Source organism: Oreochromis aureus, linkage group 23 (genome assembly GCF_013358895.1).
Source record: "Oreochromis aureus strain Israel breed Guangdong linkage group 23, ZZ_aureus, whole genome shotgun sequence".
NCBI lineage: Eukaryota > Metazoa > Chordata > Actinopteri > Cichliformes > Cichlidae > Oreochromis > Oreochromis aureus.
The window spans coordinates 39,527,022-39,541,959 of NC_052963.1; the positions used below are offsets into that span (position 1 = coordinate 39,527,022).

The window sequence follows — 14,938 nt, forward strand, 5'->3', positions numbered from 1 at the left end:
GGTGGCAGTGTTGCCCTGTAGGGCCCGCCCCCAGAAACTGAAACACCGCGTGTGTGCATAGGTGTTGCATATGCATAAGTAAAATGCAAATTGGCTCCTTGTATATTATTAATGACGGATAAAGATTTGTGTGGGATAAAACCTATGAGTGGAACACGACCTTTTGCTGACTTCTGAAGTGGGAGATCCCACAAAAGGTTTGGGAACCACTAAAAAAAAAAGTCCCTAAACCTTTTTTTGTTTTTTTGGACATGTGAACCAGTGTTATTATAGATTTACACTATTCTTAAAAGCTATAGGGGGCATTTGTCAGGGGCCCAAGTTAAGATTTTGAGAACAGTTTGGGGTCCGGGTTTCAATTAGAAACTGATGAGGAAAATAGATTTGGCAGGGTACTGACAACAACCTGCCTTTGCTTTGATGCAAATCTGAAGAAAAATGTCTATTATACAGCCATTAAAAGCTCATAGGTTTAGTGATTCCTGGTCACCTCTTTTTTCCCTCTGAGCAGGTGTTTTTGTTTGACTCGCTCTCATTTTCATTTTCCACCTTGGAAAATACCTCCCTCATACTACTGACGGCAACATTTGTCTATATCTTTTGCATGTGTGATAAACAGGAAGAAGTACGAACGGTCGCAGGTATTCAGATACCTAAAATCACTAGCGATAATGGAAAACAAATATAACACTTCATGAAAGTAGCTGAGTCAAGCCTTTTGGCATGACTTTAGCCTGCTTGCAAGGTGCATGGCGGAGAGGCGAAACTCTAAAGGAGCCAAAACTCAACGGCAACATCCTGGATGAAGACCACAGACAAATGTGTTGCACAAGCAATAAAAGTTGCTCTTCATGCTACAAGTGTTGCAGACGTTTTGACCTTTAAAGACAGCAGACTAACGGTCGCATTTACCCCCCAGTACCAGTAAACGCATGAAGCAACACCTCCACATTCTTGTTGTTTGAGCAAAAACTTTATTTTTATTATGAATTTTTTTTTTTCTTGGAAGACAGACCACATAAAAAAAGGGATTATTTTAAATCATTTTATTTGAATAATTAGGAGGCCTGAGAAGTAAAAACAAAAAAAACAAAAAACAAAAAAACCCCCAAACATTTAAACTGTACCCAACAGACAAAACACCTTAAACAAAATAGTTAATACTTTATGTATGACTGACACCTCAGTGCGTTATTACTAATGCAAAGCCAACATCTATAGTGTAGTGGATCTGACTGTAACCTAGCAATGATTAAGAAAGTGTAATAAGAATACAAAATAACCAACACAGAGTAACTGGGGTGCTCCGATTTTGTTTTTCGATATTTTGTTAGACTTAAAAATCTAGATTGCTTTAAAAAATATATGTTGGCATCACTACTACGAAGAAGCCATAGTACTAGACATTGTGCTCATCACCAGTTCCAGAATTTTTTTTATTTTATTTTTTTAAAAAGGAGAAGGGAGGAGTGGTTGGAATTGTCAAATAGCATTGTGACATGTAATACGACCAAGACTCACATTCACCTGCACAAATCTGTGCTTCATTTCACAGTCACACACAACCTTCAACAGGACAACGAGCATAAAATTGATGTGAAGTTTTAAAAAAAAAAGAAAAAAGAAAAAAAGTGTTTATTGTTACTCAGTCTTCACACTAGGCAGCGCATCACTCAGAGAGGTCATAGCACTGGCCAGTCATGATGCAGGCAGAGACGACACACACACAGAGCCAGGTAAAGGGTGAAGGTAATTTATACATCACCCCCCATCAGCTTTGATGACTTAAAATGCAGGCTGCCGTCGTTGCTGTCCTCTGTAAACGCTGAATGAATGCCTGGCTGGTGCACGTGAGGCACCGTTTCACATTGAATACACTTCTCCAGCCAACCGAAAGAATAAACATCCTCCCATCGAACCCTCCGTCTCGACAACGAGACCATTAAAAAGACTGATTTAGAATGAGCTTCGCCCGGAACAGTTAATACAGGGCAAGCTGTGCATGTGCAGACAGTATGGTCAGTTTGAAGGAAACAACACAAGCTCGTAACGCAGACACGAAAATGTTCAAGCATGGCATCAAATTTCTTCATAAAAATCTAAAAAGATTATCTTAAAGGGAGCGTGGCTATATTACACTCTCCAAAAACAGAAGTAGTAGTGGTTGATCTTGAAATCCAACTCTAAATTAAACACCTGTTTCCATTACTTTGACCATATGCTGAACAGCGAAAAAAACAAAAAACCCCAAAAACATGTAAACTCAGATTACAGTGAGGAAAACCACACAAAAGAAGAAAAATGCCTGACATAATTTGGGTTGCTCTCAAAGAGATTATTGTACCCAGATTAATTAAAAAAAAAAAAAAAAAAATCTGTTCTGATGTCCACAGTTACATTTGTCTTTTTCTTCCACCATTCTCATTTAACATCAGATAAAGCTAATATAAAGAAAGGAAACGTGTGACGGGGTCGCTGACCATCAAGACGGGCTTTGTTTAACATCTTTGCATTTTCTCCTTTTGCACAGACCACAGCTTTAATTCTTCCATAGATGCACAAACTTATTTGACGCACTGCAAATGACATACTGTCTGATTATGTCAGTTAAGACAGAGTAACCAGCATCTTTAGACAAACACAGGTAAATCGTCTCTCAGCCACCCATCCTGCGTCTCACATTTCATCCATTTAATTCACAGCCCTCTTTTGTCCCTTTGGCCAACCAGCAGTACTCAAACATCAGTTAGCCTCCATGGTATGTCACTCTGGGATTTTGTTGCTTCACAAAGTCTCTCCTCAGCGCGCAGCTCCAGCAACAGCGGACACAGATGAGTTCCACTTCCTTTCTCCTTGTGAGTCACCTTTTCTTCAGAATTTCAGCACAGCACAACTCAGTGTGGAGCCGTTGCATGAACTGGAAGTTAGCCACACACGATTAGGTAGCTGGTTAACCCCACTGCTCAGCAGCGATGGCAGCCTCAAGGGATTGCCTAATCTGGCTTGAATTACAATGTTATTATAAAAATAGAGACGTATGCACAGGCACACATATGCGCACACATACTTTAAGAGACTGTCACATTACACAGGCCTGTTTTTGGCTCCCTCATTCATTCTTCCACAGGTTTATCCACTACAACGTCTCCTTTAACAAAAAGGACTGAAACTCAATGAACCGGACATTAGCCTGGAGAAGAAGAAAAACCCATTAGAAAGCCGTTAGTATGGAACGTGTCCACCCCATTATCTTTTATCAACAGCCTGAAACCTCCGAGTTTAACACACCCCACTAATAGATGGGACAACGGTAGGCTTCCTATTAAATACAGTATGTGCAGTGAAGGGATTGTGAAACTGGGCATAGGATTGTGTAAACATACAGTGTAAACAACTATTAAAAAGGAAAAATTTGATGTTTGACTATTACTGAGCAAAAAAAAGCACCTCACTGTTGTGTACACCACCATCACTCCGCTCGTGTTTTTGCAAAAACCGCAAAAGTCAGCCTGTGGCATACTGACATATACGGGATGTACAGCGGAAAATGTAAATCCCCGGTTTTTCCCAACTGAAACATACCAGTAACTACACGTAATTGCACTGCAGCTCTGGCTTTCATTTCATAAAGCAGTAGAAAAACGTTGATGGCGGTGTCACTTTGTACTACTTATAACCTCGGTGCTTATGCCATTTCCAAAAATTCCGAAGCCGGGCTTGGATACGAAGGTGAGGGTCAAAAATAGAAAAACTAAAATTCACATGTACTTAAAAATATTCAAAATAATTGCAAAAAAAAAAAAGAAAGAAAAAAGAAAAAAAGTAAAGACATTCAAATGTAACAGAAACAATGTTGCTGTGCAATCATCTACTACATAGTAATACTGTGAACTGCACCATCCCGCCCAAGAGAAAAAAAACAAACAAAACAAAAACCCCAAAACATAATAAACAAAGATTTAAAATAGACTCTGTATGGCTCCAGGTAGCTTTGAGTGTCTACTCTAAACCAGAGGAGATAAAATCATGTATCACAAGTTTCTGTTGCTCTCTTTCTTTGACTCTTTCACAGTTTCGAGTCTTTAGTGTTTATGTGTGTGTGTGTGTCTGGTGGACAAAGCATCGCCTTTCTGAGCGGATGTCAGGCGGCAGCGAGCAGACAGCACTGGAGGAAAAGGAGCAACTCTCATCTACCCGACCGTGAACGCGTCTTAGCTTAGATTCTGGGATTATCGTACCTCTGTGGAAAACAGACAAGACTCCTCTGATTAAAGTGAACCTCCCACTCAGCGCAGTTATACCACCGCATACTGAACAGTAATAAAACCTAGACACATTCAGGAAGTGTGGGAATTGTTTCTGCTGGAATTGATTGCGAATAAGAGCCCTTACGTTTGCAACGATGCAATCAAATACGTTTGTTTGTGTATGTGTGCACATGGCAAATATAAATAACCATGTGACTTCGAGCCAATGCAAGTGATTGAAGTGACCAACAATTTAAAGTGTGAATCAAGTAAGTAAAAATAAGTCTAAAGTCCGGTGAGTTAGTCTGACAACGTGTGTTTGTTTGCGTGATTGTGTATCCACCTGAATAAAAAGATGGAAAACTTGCTTTCAAGCATGGAGGGTGGATAGTTCACATAGTGAAAAGGAGGTGGGGGGACCACAAAAAAGGGGGATAGGGGGGGTCTGTCCTTCCCCCAAAAAACAACAACAAAAAAACAAACCAAAAAAAACAAAAACCTGTCAGTCTGTAAGCAAGGAGAAGTCAAATGGCTCCAGTGAAGGTGCTGAACAGAAGACACCGAAAGCCAACGGGAGACATGAGCAGTGGTGCAGGTTCTTGTTCAGTAGTTAATAAATCCAAAACAGTCATTTTCATCCACACGGATTCGCATTCACTGTCAAATACAAACACACACACAGGGTACTCTGGTTAAGGCAGTGGTGGCAGGTGTGGCTGCAGTGAGGCCAGGGCAAAGAATCGGAGAATCGGTGGTCAGGGCTGATGGCAGTGAAAGCTCCCATTACTGAGTCGGCACTCCTTCCCCATCGTCCTCGTCTGTCTCCTCATCCCTCTCTCCTTTGTTCAGCCGCACTTCTAATCACAAGTCACTCAAATGACATCAGATTGGCTGGCACCTGTGAAAAAAAGTCAGATTTTACAAAATGCATGTGTTAATCAGCCTCATGTATGTCTGTGTGTGCATATTCGTGTCTTCATACCTGTTGCCTATTGCTCTGACAGGCAGCACTCAGATGTTTGTACCAGAGCAAAGCATTCATTCTGTTCCCTGCCTGGTACTTGTAGGTGTTACCTAGGCAATGGAGACAAACAGAGTGAGGTGCCAGGTCTCGTTTCCACCTGCTCTCTCAACAAGCTGGAAAGACGGCTAAAAGCCTCACTTGACTTTGGTCTGCCTGATAAATTCAAAGCAAAGTCATGTGAAAAAATCTATGACAAAGTCAGATGATTTGTGTGTGTAAATGCACATTATTAACACCTGTGTATGAACATTAAGGATGTCAGGTATGACTAATCTGCAGGTCTTAAAGCAAAAACAAATAAACATTTTTCCTCCGCCCTTTAGAGATATGTACTAATCTGGATAATTTGGATGTCAACTGCTCAATTTTGCATAATGGCTTTGGAAAATTACTGCCTTCTCTTAAATATAATGAAGCTGGATGGCACTTGACTTACATGCACAAAAGATACATCTAAAAAACTCTGCAGGTAAGTGCACTCTCAGAAATGTACAAACCTTTTTGTAAGCACTTTCAAGTGTTTAGTACATGCAATTTTTCATGTGGGACTATTTTCTTCCAAACTACAAAACACGCTGAAAGCTTAACAGATGCAGCTCAGTCACAAGCTGGATGGATGTAGAAAAGTCCCGCTCAGGTTTTCAAACTTGTTCTTTGAGGTGAATGGCTGTGTAAATAAAATGTCCCCTTTAGTTCACAGACAGCCTCACTGTTCAGCAACATTGTGGACACCACCCACATGTTTGCGTGCATCGGTGCAAAATTTTGATCAAAATGACTGAAGAAAGAAAAAAAATTGTTACCACCTGAATTTCACAATGAGATTGTGACATTTCTAATCTTAGCTTTGGATCAGTTGGCAGGACAGCTTGTATTCAATATGGTTAAGCAACTGTCATTACTGTATGAGTGTTATCTGATTATTTAGATTCCTTCAAGTTAAATTTATAGTCATTCAGAGCATTACAGTCATTCAGTGCATGAAGGTGAGCAAGAATAACAGATAAAGACTCAGAAAGAAGAACTAGGCCCCTCATGAAAAGGACAATAAAATTGACAAAAACAAACAGTTTAACAAAACACAAACTTATTTTGGTCTGGTTTTTCGCCTTCTGTATTGTGAGCATGAAGAGATGCCAAAAATAATAACTGACAAGCTTCAGCTTCAATTTAAACCCCCTGACCCACTTTACAATTTTAATGCATCCTTTTCACACATAGACTGCTCCTTGTATTAATCATTTCCTCTTTGCTTTCTCCCTCTCGCGTGTTCAAGTCTCACCATGCTCAGAGTCGGTCAGCAAGAAGACGTCAGGGTGCTCGGGATCGTCAGCCATCATAGCCATCAGACCGACCACACACACGATCTTGCTGGACGTGGACTTGAACTGGTAAGAAGCAAAGCCAAAACATAATCAACCTTCTCTGTTTACACACGGAAACGGAAGAATTATTAACACAAGCAGTGTGTGTGTGTGTGTGTGTGAACTCCCAGCATTGCATTTGCACTCCACAAGGTTCTCATTAGCCTGAGTGACACACAGGACTGCGAGTGATGTCACTGGCCTCATTATTCAAAGAGTGCTACCATCTGTCCGTCTGTACCCCCGCTGCACCACGGTCCAAAAAACTTCCTTGCACACTCAAACTCATACTCCCTGCATTTCCTTCTGCTTCTCTGCCTCTTTTGAGCTTCTGTAAAGTTTCAGTAAGTGCTCTTGACCAACTGATGCTACACCAAACCGAACACACACTTACACACCCCAAGCCTACTTGTTTTTGAATAATGTCGACATGACATGAAAAATGTACAGCTCTTTGTTTTCATTTCCCTTTTCCCTCCCTGTGCATACCAAGTACAAAGCACATGAAAAAGAATCATTAAGTGTTTTTCTCAGACTTCATTTTGTAATTAAACTTTTTAAGACTGAGTAAGTAATGGCTATCATATGTCGTCTCCTTATAAAACAGAGTGTGTTTTGGGGTCATTTGGTACGCCGACTCTCACTTCTATCAACACCTGCAGTTTGCACGGTGGACATCTAAGACGTTAGGACGTCTCAGTGTCATTACATTAAGTTCCATCTGTTGTCCTCACCTGCTTGAAGAAAACACCACCTCTATAGCACCTGTTGCAAAAACGCTGCCCATGCATGCGTCACCAGAGTGTTAAAGTTTGTGTATGTGTGTGCGATTGTGTGTCTTACATGTTTTCTCTCAGTGGCCTTCAAGGATTTGGCAGGGTAGTAGTAGAGTTGGGTTCCACACAGAGCAACCCAGTATTTGGTCCAAGATGCCACCTAGAGGCACAAATTGAAATCTGATCACACACTCTGATTCAACCACATCAAGTCAATGAAAAACTACATAGTGTGACACTAACGTGGTAACAGACTTGATATTAAAGCCACAGGCAAGGAAGCAAGTCACACTCATCTTCATTTACAATGTAATCTGATGCTTGTCATTCACACGGACTTGAACTAAGAAGCTAAAAAACTCTTACAGACTAATCACACCTCCAAAATGGCAACGACCTCTGCTAGCTGGACAATACAAAGGAATGGCTCAAGAAAAACGATACAGAGCCAAAGGCACTGACCCAACCTCTCCAAGTCTCCAGATCCCAAATACTGGGACTGGACATTAGACTCGTGGAAATCTGGAGTTTGGCCCAAAAGGTTCACATTTTAGACTTTTGGGTCCAGCTGTTAGCTTTTTGTGAGATGCAGAGAAGGGGAATGGATGGCATTTCCATGTGTGGTTCCCACTGTGAAGAACTGATGAGCAGCTTTGATGGTGTTGATAGGTGGGTTGGGGGCTTTTCTGGTGAGTCAAAACATACCTTTGGGCTTTGTAAGGGTTACATTCACCCACGAATGCCAAACTGGGATGAGATGGACTGCAAAAGGAAAAGCAGCTGACAAGTGCTCAGCATATGTGGGAACTCCTTGAACAAGCATTTCAGGTGATGACCTCATGACGCTGGTAAAGATGTTGCCAATATTGTGCAACGCTGTTATCAAAACTAACAGAACCTTAAAATATAAAACATATTTTAATAAAAATAAAAAAATCCTTTCTTGTGCTTGTGAAAGACTCAACATGCAATCTAAGGATCTTTTCCTGCAAACTACAAGAAGACTTAAAATTAATAGAAACGAGATAAAGAGAAAACACATGAAAGAAAATGGGATCAAGTGAAGCCATTAATTAACAGGGCAGGTGTGGAGCACCAGACTTTAAACCATCATCACTACCTATGACAGTCTTTAGTTATTTTAAGTTCATATAAAGCTCCACATTTATTTCCAGCCGAAACAGAAGGGGGTAATCTCAGTGTCACAGGGTCGGGAGGGTGGGGTTAATGAGAAAACATGTGGAACAGACAGAGAAAGATATTCTGCAGGTTAAGAAGCCTCTGAGGTCCCATCTGTGATTGACAGTATATATTTCCCATGTGCTCCTGCTTAGGAGTACATGAAGGTATGGGCAGCACATGAAGGCACGTGTGTGTCTGGTTATCTAGACAAATGTGTGAGTGTGTATTCTCACAGTTGGTTTCTTGCCCTCCTTGAGCACAGTCTTTCGCCTTAACACTCCTTGCACTGTGACTGCTCCAGGGTACAAGTGAACTGCAAGTTCCTCTGACTCAGCTGAGCTGCAATGGGACAAAGACAGACATTACCCCTTAAATATTAAAACATGCATACAAGAAAAAGAACATGCACATCATACCATATAGATTTTGAGATAAACTAATAGTACAGCCAGATGCAATCTGCAAAGCTACCTTTACCTCTGCTTTCTGCCTAAGTAGCCCCCTTTAAAAGAAAAAACAAAAAACAAAAAAACAACTACATGTTTGTCTGTCTTGTTTTGACAAAAATGAATTTCATAGATATAAATCTCAACACTGCTATCACAAAAAAAGAAGAGCAAAGACGGGAAAAGTGGTGTGCAGATTGTGTCTGTCTGGAGGATCAGAGCAGGAAGCTCAGTGCAGGAGTCTAGCAAAGCCTGGTAGGGGGGAAGGGAGGGAGGGGAGAGGGGGGGGGAGAGAGAGGGAGAGAGAGAGAGAGAGAGCATCCCTAACCACAAGAGATGCCTAATATGCAATGTCCATGACAACTGGACGTTAATGCTCCTGAATATTCTGCTCCTGTCGACTATAGGAATGAGGATTTAACAGTTTATTTCCAGCGACAGCACTGTGACTTTGGAAATTTGCTTTTACCTCCAAGCTGTGAAATACTTTGGAAACTAATCACAAAAAGAAGTCTAGGTTGACTATAAACTCAGGATCTGGAAAGATGATATCTGAAGCATATGGTAATATAGATTTTTTTAAAGGTTTTAATAAGGTGCAGCAAGATTCATCCTCAGACTTCTTGTCTGTTAAGTCAACGCTTTTAGCTTTAGCTGGCTGACGTGCAGACTCCAATACCTTGACTTCAACCTCACTAAGTCTGAGAATGAGACAGGCATGCAAGAAATTCGAGAAGGCAGCAAAAGATAAAGAACCATAAGAATCCTTTTCCCTTCACCAGATATGTGATTTCACCAGCACATACACTCTTATGTCAAACTACAAGATTACCCCAGCAGTACACACACTAAGCACCAGCACACAGCAGCCCCTGGCAGGGACTCAAGGGTGGAAAGTGAGGGCAAGAGAGGCTTTGGCTCAGATCAAGTTTGTTCCGGTCGAGATGGGTGTACCTGCTGGGCCTCAGGACGCCTTTGTAGGGGATGCGGGCCACACGGGTCACTGGGCCCAGAGAGTGATAGAACCGAGTCCTGTTCAGAATAGCATAAGATAGGATAGGACAAAATAGGGGGCACGGGATACTGTTAGGGCTGTGTGGCTCTCTTTTTCCCCATTGTTTTTTTTTTTGTTGTTGCCTTAATTAAATAGCATGGATTAGGGAAAGATGAGGAGCAGTTATTTGGTTAGAGGAGTTATCGATGGATGTGTTTTTTTGGGTTACTTAAAACTTTAAAAAAGGAACAGTGCTTTAAAAGAGGTTAAGATGATTTTCAGGCAAGTAGATTCTTCAGCTGAGCATTTTTTCCCCTCATAGTTTTGCTCCAGACACATGTTGGCACGGGGGCTGCTAGACTTAAATGTTAAGCAGTTAATACATTTCAGGCTGCTGGAGAAGCAGAAGCATCTTTACATCTTTGCTAAAGGCAAAGCGCAGCAGTGGACGGATGAGGCTTGACTGCCTTGGCTGCAAGGCTAAAAGCATGGCGCGTGTGAGAGGGTTTCAATGGCAGATCGTTTTGCATAAATGTGCCTTGAAGCCAGAGCTTTAAAATTTAGATGATAACATCCAGGCTGGGGATTTTTTTTTTTTCCTTCAATCTGATTTTTGCATGTGGTTATGATGAAAAAACATTGAAGACATGGATGCATTAGCTTTACCTCTCAAAAGCTGGCCAAGACATCTCTTCACTGAGCTCCGAGCCCTCACTGCTCCCTGTATACATATAAAAAACATCACAAAAACATCCACTGAACATAAAAACTCTACTTCATAACTGTAGGTGTAAGTATTACCAAGTGAAATGCCACTGGACAGTGTTGAGCTCTCTGCTTGTCCCCTGGTAGGACTGTGGCTTTCCATCACGCTATCATCCAACAGATGGCGAGAGCCAGCATTGGGAAATGTAGCACTTTTAAACTCTACTGTATTTGTCTTATGGATAAAGCTGTGGAGACACAACAAAGCAGACAGGGAGACATAGAAGAGTGGCACCAGTATAAATATGAAAATTATTTCTCATAAAAGATAACAATAGAAACTGACTTGTAGCCCAGACTGTGGCACTTCCTGTGTCCGTAGGGCAGAAGGTTCCTGGGGGATGGAGGTGTTGCTGGGACTTTGGTTCCGTCTGGTGCTACTGCACATTTACGTCCACAGAGAGGAGATGCTGACGCTTCCTGACCTGTAAACAGAGTAAAACCACAACAGAAGAATAGAGATGTTTTTTTTCTGTACACACCATGAACATGACAAGTTAATTCTTTATTATTCTTATTATTTTAAAGAACTTTTAAACTCCACTTTAAGTGAAAAAATGTAGGACATTGAAAGTGAAAACAAAACAAAAACTATAATTTTTGTTATAACTGATATACTAATGTCCAAATTTGAAACTACTTGGACATTCAGTTCAGTTTAAGTGAGACTAAGCAGTCATTGTGCATACAGTTCATTCTACATTTGAAGATCTGCATTCAAACTCACCGACAAGATCCTCTTTGGAGGCGTTGGCTCGTGGTGTGCTGGTGCCCGGCTCAATCTTCTGTGACAATCTAAAGAAAAAAATGCAGCATAAATCAACTGAAAAATCAATTTCAGTACCCTACAATATACTTCTGTAAATTCATCATGATGAAAAGAAACAGGGATGATGTTTTTGGGGGTGACAGAGAAAAGCAAGCAGTACAATTAACAGCACGAACATCTATCTTTATCACCTTGGCAAGAAATCATAACTATAATTCAAAAGCTTTGTTTGTTTGCTTCTTACTTGTAATTGTCATCCTCCACAAACTTCTGCAGCTCCTCAATATACCTGACTGAGTTGAGATACTTCTGTATATGAGGCAACACTGGTATATCTGAGAAAGAGAAGATACAGGCAGACATGAAATTAAAAACACATGTGTACATGTGAGCCTGTGTAACACAAGCTGCCAGCATACTTTACGTTGGCTAGAATAAGGGTCTGGAAAAAGGATAACATTAGTACTTTAAACCAAACACAGCTCCAGAGCAGCAGCCGCCTGAGTGTAGCTAGGAAATAGCTGTGTCTTAGTTTTAAGTACTTAAATGACCAACACCTATTTGAAACATCTGCATATTTTTAAAGAAGATGAAAAACAACCGTTTTCCAGTAAGCTGTAACCCGCTGTATATAGAATCTTCCTCAAAGGGTATTAGCCAATTTTAAGCAAATATTTGTACTAATTCAAGTGACTCACTTCCTGCTTCACTTTTAGTGAATAACAGTTTGAATAAAGCCTTATGTGGGATTTTTGGTGCTGCAAATGTGCCGGTTCACATACGCGTTTCTGGTTGGACGGGGTTTTCACCTATCCCAGACACGCTCGGGGATGGGAATTCAGACTGTGCAACGCTTAACGTGGATGACGTAAATGTGTGCCGAATGTTAATTGGTTGACAAGAGGGCTGGAGAGAGGGAAGAGCGAAGTTCACCGCGAAAAAAAAAAATCCTTCAAAGATCAAAAACTACAGGATGAACAGCTCAGCCAGTGGCTGCAGTGGACACTTTTCAGGGTTTTTAACAATCAGTTTCACTTCAGCTCTTCGTACGTTATAACTTCTTTGCTTTCTGCGGCTGGCTAATGGACCAACAACAGCACAAGTTAGAGTGGCATGTACCAGACACTTTGTATACTGCCTCCATCTGACAACAGTGCCCTCTGCAGGCAGACAAACAGTTAGCAGATGGGACAAACCCTACCCATGCCGGACAAGCCTTGCTTTATTTATCCAACGCTGGGTCTTGATGCAACCACCCCAATTGTAACCACAGTGAGAAACAATCTGCTTTAACCCTTCTCTATATATATACACATACACATAAATATACATACTACACCAGCATAGGCATGTATCTGTTGAAGTCTCACCGTAGGTACAGGATCTCTGCAGGTCCGATATGATTCTGAGAATGTTATTCATCAGGTTTGATCTCTGTTCGTTCTCCAGTATGCTGCCCGTGGAGGGGTAGGCTGAATCTATATATGTCAGATCAGAAAGGTACATTCCTGAAAAGGGAGAAAAAAAAAGGCAGATAGAAAGAGATGTCTGTTAAATTAAGAGAATCACAGCACAACTCCCTCATGCACTCATCCTTCAGCAATCCAAGAGCCCCCTGCAAGCCAAACGAGGACAGCGTCCATCTGTTGGAGGTGTTATTTTAACCCTCAGTGGAGAACACAGGGAGTTTTCCTGACCGAACGCAGAGCTCAGCTCATTAGAAAGCAAACATGTAGACACAAACAAGGCTGGACACTGAAACAGAGCCAGATTTCCTTGGGTGCATGATGCAAGTGTCATGCAGCTGTGGGGTTCTTGGAGTCAAATTCAGCTGGTAATTGCACACTGCTTGTTTGATATAGCAAAAACAGACAGGAATAAAAACCCTGGAAAAACTCATTTGCATATACTTTGCTCAAGCTTCAAAAAGACTTTTTCCCTCTGATTTTTCTCCCAGTGGATCTGAACGAGTGCTCCGAGTAGATCTTCTCTTTAGCCTTTCCAACTCATGGCCATCTCTCCCCCCTAACTCTCAGTGCCTATTTCTGTTAGACTTGGAGAAAAGCTGAGATTCTTACTCTCATTAAATAAATATTAACATTAAAAGACAAACCCAGAAGCAGCTTCCCATCATTCTGAAGAGAGTTATTAACAAGTTGAACTGATGGTGCACATTTCCTTACAGTCCCCTCTTCTTTTCAATTTTCTTGCAGAATGTTTCTTTGACACGCCAGGGTCGAGATTGGGTGCAGATGTAAGAAAACTTATCGCACAGCAGACTACATGACACCCATAACCCTCCCCTCCATGGAAAATGGTGTAATACACACAGCACTGCTGACACAGAGCCTAAACACACAACGGCAGGAGATCCAACAGATAAAGGAGGTCACACTTTGTTTTTGGGATATCTCACAACACACACACAAGCAGCTGATTAGAATTAGAGGGAAAGGGTGAGAACAGAAGAAAAAGTTTACAAGCGTTTTGCAACTCAGCAGTGAGTTGGGGAGAAGAGGAGGAAGAGAGAAATCCTAAAGGCTTAACCGCTATAGCTTCTTGTCTGAGAGTATGTCAGGGATAACAGCAGTTAGTCATGCACAAATCCATACTGCCTGGAACACGCAGACAGAAGCATGAGTACAGAAGCTGTGGTTTGGATACACAGGCACTTTATATATGTTTACTTGTAGCAAAACTTGTACGAGATGGAAATAAATAAATAATCATGGCAAGAAGGAAGAAATTCAATCACAAATCAGGGAGAAAATTCTTCCAAAAGGGTCCAAGTAAGATCTTTTAAACATTACAGCTTAAACATGTATAAATAACACATTCAAAGTAAATCACAATGGTGATAAAAAGCAAGTTAAGTCCAAATAAACAGAGTAAACCTGGAGTGACCATTTTGCACCAGTAGTGCCACAAATCATTTCTATCTGCCTGCTTTGGTCTCCGACTCTCACATCCAGCTGTTCTCTACAGGAAGAAGCTCCGAAACCCCGGCAGCATTACAATCAGCTTTTCTCGTTGCTACAGGGAAAAGCAAAAGGAGGGGAACTTCAAGTTGTAATTGAGGATGAAGAGGTCAAAGCAGTCCTGGACTCAGCAAAACACCTGAATTCAAACAGGCCTCGTCTCTTTTCTCCCTTATACAAAAACCACACAGGTCATTGTTAAAGATGGGACATTTAATCAGCAGCTCTGCCATTCTCTTTTTCAGTCTTTTTTATTCTTTATCACTATGACATCAGAGGTAGGCTGGGCAACTAAAAAAAAAAAAAAAAAAAAAATAAAGGAGGGGGGGGGAAAAAAAAAAAAAAAAAAGCAATCTTCAACACCCACACCCTCATCCCCCTTCTCCTCCCTTC

The 14,938-nt window shown here is 41.2% G+C and overlaps 1 protein-coding gene across 2 annotated transcripts in view; it reads right to left on the reverse strand.

The window, feature by feature from the left end:
* Positions 1-1,031: 1,031 nt before the first annotated feature.
* ralgps2 (Ral GEF with PH domain and SH3 binding motif 2) overlaps positions 1,032-14,938 on the reverse strand; it is a 70,907-nt gene continuing 57,000 nt past the window's right edge. The window contains exons 10-21 of one of the 2 annotated variants that reach the window (XM_031753796.2): positions 12,938-13,075; positions 11,812-11,902; positions 11,526-11,593; positions 11,085-11,223; positions 10,835-10,986; positions 10,700-10,754; positions 9,994-10,071; positions 8,827-8,932; positions 7,479-7,571; positions 6,554-6,659; positions 5,230-5,321; positions 1,032-5,145 (exon numbers count right to left, since the gene is read on the reverse strand). In XM_031753796.2, the coding sequence (XP_031609656.1) occupies positions 5,116-5,145; positions 5,230-5,321; positions 6,554-6,659; positions 7,479-7,571; positions 8,827-8,932; positions 9,994-10,071; positions 10,700-10,754; positions 10,835-10,986; positions 11,085-11,223; positions 11,526-11,593; positions 11,812-11,902; positions 12,938-13,075 (1,148 nt within the window). In that variant the 3' untranslated portion in view covers positions 1,032-5,115. The remainder of the gene's footprint in view (positions 5,146-5,229; positions 5,322-6,553; positions 6,660-7,478; positions 7,572-8,826; positions 8,933-9,993; positions 10,072-10,699; positions 10,755-10,834; positions 10,987-11,084; positions 11,224-11,525; positions 11,594-11,811; positions 11,903-12,937; positions 13,076-14,938) is intronic. The other variant, XM_031753797.2, reaches the window with a different exon arrangement.